Here is a 14,422-nt window from a genome sequence, read left to right as displayed (position 1 = left end):
CATCTTTCCCATCTTCTGTGGTTCTTGGCTTCAATTCAATTATAACTGGTCACTATAGAACTTACCAATGAATGGGCTCCATCTTTCTGCCCTGTGAACAAATACATCAAAACCAAATGGGTTTTATCATTGAGTCCTTCTTGGCTGTGTTAAATGAGGCTCAGGCATCTGAGCCTGTTTGGTACATCTACTACCAGAAGAGGGGGTTTGTACTGTGTGTTAGGGACATGAGAATTAGAAGGATTTAGCTTTCCTGAGGCTTAGTGTGTAGGAGATTAGACAGTTGGTTTTTGAATAGGACAAGTTACGATCTGCTATCTCATGTCCAGGTCTTAGAACAAGGGACTTAAAAGTTTAATGGATTTTGTTTTAAGGGGATTTTTGTAGTGTGTCTAAAACAGCTTTGGAACATGTGAATATTTAATATTTCACAGTAGTGATGTAAAAATTATAATGAGCTTGTGTATTGCAAACTGAAGAATCTTGAAAAAACTTGTGATATATGCAGATGGCATATTAGATTTTATCTTTCAAGTTTGCAAATATCCTAAAATGTTAATATCATCTCATTTTTTTGTTTTTCCCCTTTCTTCCTAGAATATTTTCCTTCTTGGATATAGTAACTTTGTGCCGATGTGCACAGATTTCCAAGGTAGAGTATTAACCAGATTTTTGTCAATCAATATTGAGTTTTATTATAATGAGAATGAGTTTTAGTTCAAACAGGCAGTTACCTTTATTTTTTTAATTTAATTTTTTTAAGAGAGTGTGCACACATGCTTATGCATAAATGGGGGAGGGGCAGCAGGACACAAGGAGAGAGAGAGAATTTTAAGTAGACTCCATGTCTAGTGCAGAGCCAGCGCAGGGCTCAATCCCATGACCCCAAGATCATAATCTGAGCCAAAATCAAGAGTTGGATGCTTAACCGACTGAGCCACTGAAGTGCCACAAGCAGTGAACTTTAAATAACATCTTTTATATTTAACCTAACATGGAGTTACTATAATTCTATATTTGATAGTCCACTTAATGTATATCAAGACTAAAATTTGGGAAATACAAAGGTTGAATCACGATTTCCATTAACAGTCTAACTTAGTGTATCCGTTTCACCCCCACCTCTCCTCCTGTACCTCCCCACTCCAGGCCTGGAACATCTTAGCCCTGGATGGAAGCAACTGGCAAAGAATAGACCTTTTTAACTTTCAAACAGATGTAGAGGTAAGTTAGCTTTATTTTAGACAAAAGACTTTTTTAAAAAGATCAGTAAAATGGTCACTCTTTCTTGCCTTTTTCTTTTGCTGCATTTAGATTTAATATGAAGGTGTCAAGGTGTAATAGAGAAGAAAAAAACCTGGAAAGTATCTGTGTACATCAAGACCAAAAATCTGCTTGTATTTTGCTTTGGCTCCATATCAGTGACAGACTACTTTTCTTCCTTCTTCATGTTTATAACCTTAGTATTACTGCTCAGCTTTTTATTGCCCCATACCTGCATCATTAGGTATGTTCAGTGCTTAAATCTTAGGAGACTCCTGACAAATATTTATTGATCTGAAAGATCCACTGAGAATTCTAATTCAGCATCAAGAATAGAGAAATGGCAGAAGCGTGGTCCAAGAGTAAAGCTGAAGATTTGAGATATCACTCCAGTTCAACCACCTAAGCCATATAATCTCTCAGTGCTTCAGTTTTATTGTCTATAAAATAAAGAAGCAAAATAATCCTTAAAGCCTTTTATAATTCCAGGATTCTCATGTATTTATCTGGGAATATGTGAATATCTCCATGTAAGAGTGGTAGGCCTGACCAAGTGAGAAAAGTTTATTTTAAGACAACTTGTAGATTAAATACCAATTTATAACCAAAAAGAAAGAAGGAAGTAATCTTCATTGTACTTAATAATTATCTAGATACTGTTTTAGGGGTGTGGAGGTTCTGAAGTTTATCAACCCAATATTAGGAAAACCTTACTCATTTCTAATTTAGCCAACTCAGTTACAGTCATGGAGCTGTATTTTAATTCAGTTTCTCACATAGCATTTTCATCATGTGTTTTTGCCAAAATGTATGTTTTGTGTCTTTTTTTAATGGATCAAGAAATCATCATGCTTAACACTGAGATGAGCCCGAACAGTTCCCTGCAAGTTACTTCACCTGGTGTTACCTAGGAGAACTAAGGGTCCATTGTGGAGGCCCTTCCGTCCTTCTATGGGTTACTAGCTGGAGAGTCTCTGATCCGTCTCACGGCAGTGGAGCAGAGCAGCTGCAGCAGTGGGGTTGAGCACGAGTTTTCACTCTGGGACTCCTCCTGTACTGTGGTGCTCTGAGTTTGGAAGAGTCACCCCCAGCCTGGGAAGATACTCTCAGTTCCTGTTTTGGACTGTAGTCCCTGGATTAGGAGTCTTTTGATGTTCTATCCAGGCTTACTAGCAGTGATTGCAACAAGGTCCTACCAAAACATGCTGATGTGTGACTCCTCTTCATAGAGCTTTGCTCATTGTGTTTACTTAGTGATTTTGACAAGCACATTAAATTCCAAAAATTGTAGTCATTTCTGCTCACCAAAGGAGAGTCATTGTTTTTTAAAATTTTTGCAAATTATCTTTTATTTTTTGTGGTTCTTACTGTCCCCTCAGTTTTCTTTCATGATTTTTCCAAACTGTACAACTTTTTGGAAGGCATATTGGAAACTTTCCAATTCAGATTTTAAAGAATACTAGTTCAAGTAAACAGCACAACCTTGTACAGAATCTCAGCTGACAGCGGACAGTGTAGAAATACTTAAGAGCACTTCCACTAAAGGAGACACTAGTGTACAGGTCACCAGTTGTGTAAAGAATTACATGTGAGAACTTAAAATAGCTGGCACCATGTTAGTCTAGTCTAGTGTAAGACTAGTTAGTTGCCCTTTTGGGCTGACTACTTGAATCCAGATTGGATTATGAACCAAGTGTTGGAACCCCTATATTCTCTAAATAGGACCCATTGGATATTCACCTATGGAATAATTTGAGCATCTCAGATTATTTCTTCAGGATGAAAATGATGATTTATGGATATGTTGAGAGAAGAAAGAATATACCAAGGTTCAGGACTAATATACTAACAGTATTTACTATGTGCCTCGCACTGTTTAAGCAAGTTACATATAATCAATTAATCTTCTCAAAAACACCATATTGAAGAAACTGAGGCATAAAAAATTTTAATAGCTTACCCAAGGTCATTCATCTAATAAGAAGAGACAGTTGGTACCCTGAATAAAATGGGTTATGTGACTGTTTCAGAGAAAAGGTAGAATAAAGCATCCAGATGACAAGTGTGCATCATGAGAATGATTTTCCTTGAGAATGATTCTTCCCAGGGTGTTATTTCTGTGATATTGAAGCATTTACCAGGCCTTTAAAAGTTGGACGTTTTTTGTGTCTTCATGGTTACTAAAGATCCCACCCAGCCAAAAATTAGAAATAACCAAGTAACATGTTAATCTAAAAGTTATAACTCCAAAAGTCCCTCCATTTAGGCCTTATTTTTTTTCTAAAGCCCTTTATTTCCAAATCCCCATCTACAACATATTATCTAAATGGATAATTGACTTAAACTTTGCATTTGGAGACGGTTTGCCCATTTTTCCTCTTAGCTGGAAACAGTGGAGCAGAAAATACTGAATGTAATTTTTTTTAAAATCTCAGTACAAAAACTTTTACTCCAAAGAAAGAATAGAAAGCTTATATAAATGTGACTGACTTGAAATGGAGAAAAATATGTTGTGTCCTCCATTTGTAGACATTGCTGTGGAGACCTTTGTGTTGTTTTATTCTGTACTTAAATATTTATCTTGGACTTCCAAGTCATAGTCTTTTTTTCTCCCTAATGACAAAAATGTCTTAACTTAGTAATACTCAAGAAAGCACAAATAAAGCTGCTAGCAATATCAGAGTTTAGATTTTCATCTTAAGATGTTGGCCAGGGGGATCCCTGGGTGGCGCAGCGGTTTGGCGCCTACCTTTGGCCCAGGGCGCGATCCTGGAGACCCGGGATCGAATCCCACATCGGGCTCCCGGTGCATGGAGCCTGCTTCTCCCTCTGCCTGTGTCTCTGCCTCTCTCTCTCTCTCTCTGACTATCATAAGTAAATTAAAAAAAAAAAAAAAAAGATGTTGGCCAGGTAATGATATGTGTGAGCCCTGTTCCTGTGATCCTGTGGTTTGATGTGTCCTACTGTATTTTTAGTGCTTACAGTTCAGTGCCAAGATTGCTGTTTTATAAAGTGGGGATAATAGTGTTTTTTTAAAGACCAGCATGGCCCTTTTTCATATTTCCTCCCTTGTGGAGATAGTAGTTGTGCAGCCTTTTGAATCAAATAAACCTGTTAAAACCTTAACTCTACTACTTACTAAGTGTAACCTTGGCAATTTAATCATTTAATTTCTTTATTTGCAAAATGAAGGTATGGATCCAGTCTGTATTAGTCAGGATTCTCCAGAGAAACAATAGGGCATGTATATATACAAATACGTAGATTAATTATAAGGAATTGGGTCATGTGATTGTGGAGGCCAAGAAGTCCCAAGATATGCATTCAGGAAGCTGGAGACCCAGGAGAGCTGATGTGTAGCTCCAATCTGACCTGTGAACCAGCCAGTGGGGTAAATTCCAATCTGAAAGTTAATAGGTTCCAGACCTAAGAAGAGCTGATGTTTCGGTCCCAGTCCAGAGACCAGAAAAGACCAGTGTCTCAGCTCAAGCAGTCAAGTAAGGGGGAGTTCCCTCTTACTCAACCTTTTTTACTCTATTAAGTCTTTAATTGATTGGATGAGTCCCACCCACACGAGGAAGGCCTCTCTACTGATTCAAATGCTAATCTTATCCAGAAATACTCTCACAGATTCAAAAGTTTGTGAACCCTGTGGCCCAGTCAAATTGACACATAAGATTAATGATCAAAAGTTCATGTCAATTTAGCACCCATACATATTTAATCTCCAAATAAAGACAATAACAAGATCACAATTCGACCTAATGTGATACAAGTATCCAATGTACAACCACACACACAAAAAGAAGAGCTAAAGTCTTTGATGTTCAGAAGGTGTTAAAAATCGTGCCTGAAAAAGTGAAAGTACTTAATTAATGTTCATTTTTTTCCTTTAATGTATTTGCCAGTATCCAGCCTACGTTCCTATTTCAAAGCAAATGTGTTTAAGTAGGGGATTGCTAAGGAGGTTGAGGAGGAGCGTTTATGATACATTTTCAAACTTTTAGAGTGGTAATGTTAAGCTAAAAGGGAATTTCTTTTCTTTCTTTCTTTTTTTGAGTAATATCGTTTTAGATTGCTGCTCAACAGCCAGCGTTCCCACAGCTGACCTCAGAAAACCTTGTAATTGGTGAAGTAGCTCTGAGTTCTGGGTAGAAAGGCCTAGCTCCAGGATTGAAACTTCCAAATTATAGTGCACTAGAGTTTTTTTAATACCTAATGCCTAAATTGAAAACATTTTTCGGTGCTTGCAGCTCTTTTATATAGTAGGAACAGAGTGGGATATTGGAAGAATGTTCCAAAATAGCTTCTTTTAACCTGGAAAAATATATTCAATTTCTAAATTTCAGGTTAGTATGCTGTTAGATAAGCAGCATGGAAAATAAGATTTTTTCCTAACTTTTTTTACTTAAGGGTCGAGTGGTGGAAAATATCTCAAAGCGATGTGGTGGATTCCTGAGGAAGCTCAGCTTGCGAGGCTGCATTGGTGTTGGAGATTCCTCCTTGAAGTAAGTTGAATCCACAGTGACTCACTTTGTCATAGCAGCTTTGTAGCTGACTTGTCATCAGCAAAAATAAACCAAGATATTATGTGCTTTTCTTCTGTTAAATTCTCTCTATTGTAATTTACATAGAGAAGTGACAGAACCATGACTTGGGAGTCAGTAGGCCTTGGTTAGGGATACAACTTTAGGACAAATTATTTCACCTCTCCCAAGTGTCAGCTCTCTTCTACAAAGTGAAGGCAGCTATAGTTCCTGCATGAAACAACACATATGAAGTGCCTGGTGCATAATAATGGTTTACTCCTCTGTTTCCTTCTCCACTTTCTGATCTTCCTAGTTTCATTCTCATAAGAGTGACTGTCTTGGGGATCCCTGGGTGGCACAGCAGTTTGGCGCCTGCCTTTGGCCCAGGGCACAATCCTGGAGACCCGGGATCGAATCCCACGTCGGGCTCCCGGTGCATGGAGCCTGCTTCTCCCTCTGCCTGTGTCTCTGCCTCTCTCTCTCTGTCTCTCTGTGTGACTATCATAAATAAATAATAATTTTTAAAAGTTTTTTTTTTTAAAAAAAGAGTGTCTTTTTATATATTATATGACTTAACAAAATAATTCTTCCAAAAACTTCCTTAGCACACCTGGAATTTTGCTTACTCATACTGGTATGAAATTATCCACTTGTATCCTATCCAAACAAATGCTTGCCCACCTCTTACTGGATAGCCATTATTTATTGGAAATGTTATCAATACACTGCTAAGGATATGTGCTTTTCTAGAGACAAGACATAATTAAAACCTTTATATTCTCATCCTTGTGGCCTCTACTATTTCTTGAGGTTGTCTAAATTAGAACACACAGTGCCCCCCTAGAACCCTGGGACAGACTTTGTCTCCTGCAGACCTAAGCATCACCACTGTGTATATCAATTGCAACTGCCAGTAGAAATGTGCAATACATAGTGATTACAGATAGTGGAATTTGTAAGTGAAACATCTGCTATACCATTGCCAAGAAAATTGATTCATAACATATTTTAAGGATCAAAACACTCCTTATAAATGTTATGGAACAAAGTTTTTTTTTTTTTTAATCAAGAAATTCAGATCATCAGACTAAATTTTATGCTACTTCAAAAGCTTTGTAGACTGATGGAATAGATTGATTCTATTTTAATAAAAAAGCTTAAATGATCCTAAGATAACTTATAAAAGAGAACATAAGTTTAATAGTGGTTCCATTAAAAAAATAGTGGTTCCATTAAAAACTAAAAAACTAAAATAAATGTGAAGATATGGATTGTCAATGAGGAATATCAAAGAAATATATTCTTATCTTGGCAATTAGAATAAAGCCATATGTACTAGCAAAACTATCCTGAGGCTAAGAATGTTAGTGGTTTACTGTAATTTTTATTGTAGAAATCTATGTTAATATCTTACACACTTTTTTTAGAGAGAGAATGCATGCATGTGAGAAAGCAGGGGAGGAGCGGAGAGGAGGGAGAGAAAGAGAGAATCTTCAGCAGGCTCCACCCTCAGCAGTTTGGAGTCTGATGTGGGGCTCAGTCTCAGAACCCTGAGATCATGACCTGAGACATACACTACAGAACATACAATCAGAAGACATACACTAAACGACTGAGCCACCCAGGTGCCTCATTATCTTATACGTTTTTAATATGTGAGATCAGATTACTGTGAGAAATAGTGATAAGCATAATTCTAGTATATGACTCAGAAGGAATTTTGTTATCCTTCCAGTTGTTTATTGTAATCACCTAAAGCCAGCCTCTACTCTGCCCCACTTGTATATTGTTGTTTTGGTTAGAGGGAGGCTATTCATTTGCAAATATTTATTGAGCCCTACTACACCAGGTACTGATCTAGGGAATGGAGATACAGTAGTAATCAAAATAGATTAAAATCCCAGTACTAGGGGCACCTGGGTGGTGCAGTGGTTGAGCGGCTGCCTTTGGCTCAGGTCGTGATCCCAGGGCCCTGAGATCGAGTTCCTCATCAGGTTCTCTGCAGGGAGCCTACTTCTCCCTCGGCCTATGTCTCTGCCTCTCTTTGTGTGTCTCTCATGAATAAAGAAATAAAATCTTTTTAAAAAATTATTTATTTATTTATGATAGTCACACAGAGAGAGAGAGAGAGAGGCAGAGACATAGGCAGAGGGAGAAGCAGGCTCCATGCACCGGGAGCCCGATGTGGGATTCGATCCTGGGTCTCCAGGATCGCGCCCTGGGCCAAAGGCAGGTGCTAAACCGCTGCGCCACCCAGGGATCCCCAAGAAATAAAATCTTAAAAAAAAAAAATCCCAGTACTAATGGATCTTACATGTGTATTCTCTGTAACTCTTGCTGTATCATTATATATGAAGTCCTATGGATTGTTAACAGCTTTATTGAGATCTAATTGAGATACAATAAACTATGCATTTAAAGTGTACAATCTGATAAGATAATGAACTTAGACCTGTAAAAGCTTCCTCATGTGCCTTTATAACCCCTTCTTCCTACCCTGTCCCTGCCGCATTGCTAGGCAACCATTGATCTCGTTCTGTCATTATTGGTTAATTTAATTTTTTAAAAATCTATATATAATTATACACACACACACACACAAACACACACTGTACTCCTTTTTGCCTGGCCTCTTTCACTTGTATAATTGTTTTGAGATCCATCCATGTTGTTGTGTGTATCAATAGTTCATTCTTTTTTTTTTCTTAAGATTTTATTTATGCATGAGAGACAGACAGAGAGAGAGAGAGAGAGAGAGAGAGAGAGGCAGAGCGAGAAGCAGGTTCCATGCCAGAGCCCGATGTGGGATTCGATCTCAGGACTCCGGGACCATGACCTGAACCAAAGGCAGACGGACGCTCAACCACTGAGCTACTGAGGCGTCCCCTAGTTCATTCTTTTTTATTGCTGAATCCATTTTATGGTTATACTACAAAATTATTCATTTCTCCTTTGGATTCTTGCCAGTTTGCAGCCACTAAATATAAAAGTGCTATGAACATTTGTGTACAAGATTTTGTATGTCATACATTTTCATTTCTCTTGGGCAAATACCTAGGAGTGGAATGGCTAGGTGTGTGTTTAATTTTTTAAATTTTTCAAGCTTTTACCCAAAAGGATTATATCACTATATATTCCCACCAGAAGTTTATGGTACTTCTAGTTCTTCCACATCCTTGTCAACACTTGGTAGGTCAGTCTTTTTTATTTTAGCTTTTCTAATAGATACGTGTAGTAGTATCTCATTGGGGTTTTAATTTGTGTTTCTAATGATTAATGCTGTTGAGTATCTTTTTATGTACTTTTGCTATCCACATATTTTCTTTGCTGAAATGTCTGTTCAATTGTGGGGGAGTTGCCTGTTTTTTTATTGGATTGGTTTTTATCTTACCATAGAATTTTGAGAGTGAGATTCTGCATACAGGTCCTTGATCAGACTTATGTTTTGTAAATGTTTTCTTGCAGTCTGTGGCTCATCCTTTTATTCTCTTAACTGTCTTTTGAAGAGAAGTTTTTCATTTTAATGAAGTGCTTTTGGTGATGTGTGAGATCATGCTTTTGGTGATGTGTGAGATCTTTGACTAACATAGAGTCATAATGATTGTCTCCTGTGTTTCTAGAAGTTTTGTAGTTTAGATTTATGATCATCCATTTTGAGTTGATTTTTATATATGGTATGAGGTATAGATTGAAATTCATTTTTTTGCATATGATGTATGATTGTTCTAGCACTGTATGTTGAAATAAGCACTCTTTCTCCACTGAATTGCTTTTGCGTCTTTGATGAAAATCAGTTGTCCAAATAATTGTAGAACTGTTTTTGTACTCTCTATATTTTTCATTGCTCTATTTGTCTGTCTTTATACTTAACCACATTGTCTTGATTAAGTGCAGCTTTATAAGTTTTGAAATCAACTAGTATAAGTCCTCCAACTTCATTCTTCTTTCCAAAGTTGTTATGGCTATTCTAGATCCATTGCATTTCTTTTTTTAAAAATTTTTAAAAGATTTTATTTATTTATTTAACAGAGCAAGAGAGCACAGCAGGGGGGAGCAGCAGAGGGAGAGGGAGAAGCAGTTTTCCCGCTGAGCAGGGAGCCCTCATGCCTGGCTCCATCTCAGAATCCTGGGATTGTGACCTGAGCTGAAGGCAGAAGCTTTAACCAGTTGAGCCACCCAGGCACCCCAGGCATTTTCAGATAAATTATAGAATCAGCTTGTCAATTTCTACAAAAATCTTGCTAGGATCTTGATTTAGGATGATATTGAATCCATAGATCAATTTAGGGAGAATTGACAACAATATCAAGTCTCCCAACTCATGAACATAGTATCTCTCTATATATTTCGATGTGTTAAAATTTCTCTCAGTATATTTTACAGTTATCAGTAGTATAATTGTGCACCTCTTTTGTCATATTTATCCCTAAATGTTATGAAATGTTATTATAAGTGATATTTTTTATTTCAATTTTTGATTGTTCATTGTTAGTAAACAGAAATATTATTGATTTTTGTACATTGATCTTTTATCCTCCAACCTTGGTAGACTTGGTTTTAGTAGGTTTTTTAAATTACTTTGGATTTTCAGCGGAATCATGTCACCTATAAGTAAAAATAGCTCTTCTTCTTTCTTTTCAATTAGTGCCTTTTCTTATTCTTAATTTATTGCACTGACTAGAATCTCTACTACAGTGTTGAATAGAAATGGTTAAATAGAAATGGTGAATAGACATCCTAGCCAGTTCTTAGGCTTAAGGGGAGAGCATCCAAATATGATGTTAGCTATAGATTTTTGTTGTTGTTGATAGGCATCAAATTGGGAAAATTTTCTTGTATTTCTAGTTTGTGGAGGGTTGTTTGTTTGTTTTTTTTAAATTGAGAATGAGTGTTAGATATTGTTAAAGGCTTTTTTTTTTTTTTTAAAGATCTTATTTATTTATTCATGAGAGACAGAAAGGCAGAGACATAGGAAGAAGGAGAAACAGGTTCCTTCAGGGAGCCTGATGCAGGACTTGATTCCTGGACCCGGGATCATGCCCTGAGCCAAAGGTGGAAGCTCAACTGCTGAGCCACCCAGGCGTCCTTGTCAATGCTTTTCCTGCATCTTTTCTTTTGGATGATTGTATGTTGTTGTTGTTGTTTTTTTAATTTAGTTAGCATGCTGAATTACACTGGTTGATTTTTGAATGTTAAACCTGCCTTCTATCCCTTGGATAAACACAAGTTTATTGGATTTATAGGTTTATAGCTTTCATAAACTTTGGAAAAATTTTGGCCATTACTTCTTCAGATATCCTACCCCACCCCTGCCCAATCTCCTGTTCCTTGAGAACTCCCACTTGTATATTTGATTACTTGAAGCTATCCCACAGCTCATGCTCTGTTCTTTTTTTTCCCCCTTCATTTTCTTTTTTTTTTTTTTTTTAAATTTTTTTTTTTATTTATTTATGATAGTCACAGAGAGAGAGAGAGAGAGGCGCAGAGACACAGGCAGAGGGAGAAGCAGGCTCCATGCACTGGGAGCCTGACGTGGGATTCGATCCCGGGTCCCCAGGATCGCGCCCTGGGCCAAAGGCAGGCGCCAAACCGCTGCGCCACCCAGGGATCCCCCCCCTTCATTTTCTTTCCATGTTTCATTTTGGATAGTTTCTATTGCCATGTCTTCAAATTCTCCAATCTTTTCTACCATAATGTCTAATCTTCTATGACTCCCATCCAGAAAATATTTATTTTAGCCATTTTCTGAAAGTTTAATTTGGATCTCTAAAAATAGCCTTGATGTCTCTACATAACACATTTAGTAAACATAATGTTTAATCTTTATGTAGCTCCATAGAACTATATTCTATAGAACATAGTTATAATAACATATAATATCTTTGTCTACTATTTCTAATATATGTATCAGTTTTGGGTCAACTTTGATTTTTCTTAGGCAATCAAGAAGGAGAAAAAGGAGAAGAAAGAAAAAAAAGGATGTATTTTCCTTCTTTGAATGCATACCAGTTTTTTTGCTCAGTGCCAGACATTGTGAATTTTATTTTAAGTGCAGAATATTTTTGTATTCCTATAAATATTCTTGAATTTTACTCTGGACATCGTTATTTGGACATACTTCCTTTAAGATCTTTTTTCTTTTTTTAAGTTGTTAAGTTGGACCAAAGGCATGTTTAGTTGAGGACTAATTGTACACCTGTATACTTTTCAGTGCTCTACCCAGTGCCCCACAAATTAAGACATTTTTCACTATTGGCTTATGGGAATTGACACTTTTGGCTCTGGGTGAGCTCTGGCTGTTGTTCCTTCTGTGCTTTTTGATGATTCTCTCCCTGGCTTTGGATAGTTACCCAGGATGCATGCTCTGATTAGTACTCTACTGAATTCTTGAGGGGAACCCTCTGAATTTCTCTGTGCCCCAGTACTCTTCTCTGATAACTCTAAATCACCTTGGTCAGATTTTGGCTCCATATCTTCAACTCAGGGATTCCACAAGGCTCCAGGTTAGTTCCATAGCACCAACTGCTCAAGGAGCAGATAAGAGTGACATCTGGTTTGAAGCCAGGTTTTGGAGACATTTGGGTACTGCATGGAAGAATCAGGTCTCAACACTATAAATACATTGAAACAGTATTTCAGGAAAATGTGGATGACTTGCCAGTCCTTATTGAACATGTTAAGGAATAAGTAGTGAATAAGAGATATTTAATTTTCCACTTTTGGCCTTTCTACCAACCCACAAATCATTGAGGAAGTTGCCCTTCATAACTCAGTATCCTCACCAGTAAGTGGATGATTATTCATACCAATCAACTACTGATCCTGTCAATGGCCAAAGATAATTTCTTCAGGAAGACCCTTGAATAACCAAATGACAGCATGGCACAGTATAAAAAAGATTCAATCCCTTTGCTTCCAACTGATTTTTCTATAGAGAAGAAAGAACAAAGAGCCATGCCTCCATTCTCAGATGTTCACCAAGGTGTGGGTTGAAGGAGAATTATGACTGATATGTAGTGGGTCTTGGGCTTTGCTTCTCAAAGTATAGTTCCCAAAGTAGCAGCACTGGCATCACTTGGGAATTTCTTAGAAATGAGACCATCAGTTTGTCAAGGTATACCATTAGAATCTGCACTGTGACAAAAACCCCAGCTGTTTCATGTCACATTAAAATTTGAGGAGCACCAGTACCTTAGTCAACAATAACATATTGTACACTTTAAATTTGTTGGGAGTGAATCTCATGTTAAGTCTTCTTTCCACAGTAAAATAAAATTTAAAAGTTTGAGCTCTGTTCTAAATGTGAATGGTAACACATGCCCTCTAGCGGCTGACTGCGAGTTTTTAAATGTTTTTTCTTTTTAGGACCTTTGCACAGAACTGCCGAAACATTGAACATTTAAACCTCAATGGGTGCACCAAAATCACTGACAGGTAAGGAATGAGAATTAGTTTGGTAACTAATTGGCCACAGGAGGAGTGAGGGGAGAGAAACATGGTTGAAAATACCTTTAGTGTGTCTGCTTTTTTCCAGCACGTGTTATAGCCTTAGCAGATTCTGTTCCAAGCTGAAACATCTAGATCTGACCTCCTGTGTGTCCATTACAAACAGCTCCTTAAAGGGGATCAGGTAAGAGTACCTGTTGTCAGATGAAACACTTAAGCCTATGAGTATCCTGGTGTGTCTAAAAACCTTTCTAATGATCCCATTGGAATAAGAAATAGGTGACTCAGGTCACAGAGGTTTTCTCTCCCCTTAATTTTTTTTTTGATTTACCAAACTCAAACTTGGTAATACACTACCTGTAGGATAGATTGCACATGTATGGTCTTGTTTCTTATTCTTTCAGTGAGGGCTGCCGAAACCTGGAGTACCTGAATCTCTCTTGGTGTGACCAAATCACAAAGGATGGCATTGAGGCACTGGTGCGAGGTTGTCGAGGCCTAAAAGCTCTACTCCTAAGGGGCTGCACACAGGTACCGAGGGGTCTATTGAGGTGTGTTTATCTAACAGGAGGTGTGGGCACTTCATTAGAGAACTTGCTGTTGCATTTTTTTTTGGTTCTTCACTATTCCCTCACCTGGTTCCATCCCTCTCTGTCCACTCAGTTAGAAGATGAAGCTCTGAAACACATTCAGAATTACTGCCATGAACTTGTGAGCCTCAACTTACAGTCCTGCTCAGTAAGTAACGTGCTTTACCTGGGAGCATCCTCCTGTCCCAAGCTCCCTGAGTCTGCTGTAGGCCCACTTTGAAGTACCCAGGCAGGTGGGATGGTCGCCACACCCTTTTTTTTTCTTATTCTATGTCCTCATATGATCTGTTAGTTTGCCACAAGATGAAAGAATAACAGTCTAAACAAAATGGCCAATACAAAGCCACTAACATTTTCCCCTAAAAATAATATAGATTGACATTGCGATTTATTTTAAGATATCAGGAATGCTGTGAACTAGTCAGTAACCTGAACAAATTCATGGTAAGTTCTTAATGTCTTTTTTTTTTTTTAACTTATAAACTGGGGATAATGACACCTCTCATATCTCAGTGGATAAAATGAAATGATAGATGTGAAAATGCTTTTAAAAATAAAGCAAGAGCAAGATGCAATTTTCATTTTGGCATTAGC

At 37.5% G+C, this 14,422-nt stretch overlaps 1 protein-coding gene across 6 annotated transcripts in view; it reads left to right on the top strand.

Moving 5' to 3' along the window:
- Positions 1-14,422, top strand: part of FBXL2 (F-box and leucine rich repeat protein 2) — a 108,327-nt gene that overhangs the window by 66,748 nt on the left and 27,157 nt on the right. For 4 of the 6 annotated variants that reach the window (XM_041733773.1, XM_041733774.1, XM_041733770.1 and 1 more), the window contains 7 exons: positions 598-652; positions 1,150-1,224; positions 5,677-5,771; positions 13,158-13,226; positions 13,327-13,422; positions 13,643-13,769; positions 13,902-13,976. In XM_041733773.1, coding sequence (XP_041589707.1) covers positions 598-652; positions 1,150-1,224; positions 5,677-5,771; positions 13,158-13,226; positions 13,327-13,422; positions 13,643-13,769; positions 13,902-13,976 — 592 coding nt within the window. Of the gene's footprint in view, positions 1-597; positions 653-1,149; positions 1,225-5,676; positions 5,772-13,157; positions 13,227-13,307; positions 13,423-13,642; positions 13,770-13,901; positions 13,977-14,422 lie in introns of those variants that run through there. The other 2 variants (XM_041733772.1, XM_041733775.1) reach the window with 2 other exon arrangements.

The sequence above is a fragment of the Vulpes lagopus genome, chromosome 19, assembly GCF_018345385.1.
Source record: "Vulpes lagopus strain Blue_001 chromosome 19, ASM1834538v1, whole genome shotgun sequence".
Classification (NCBI taxonomy): Eukaryota; Metazoa; Chordata; class Mammalia; order Carnivora; family Canidae; genus Vulpes; species Vulpes lagopus.
Note: the sequence above shows the minus strand (reverse complement) of the source record. Positions and strands in the feature narration are given on the sequence as shown.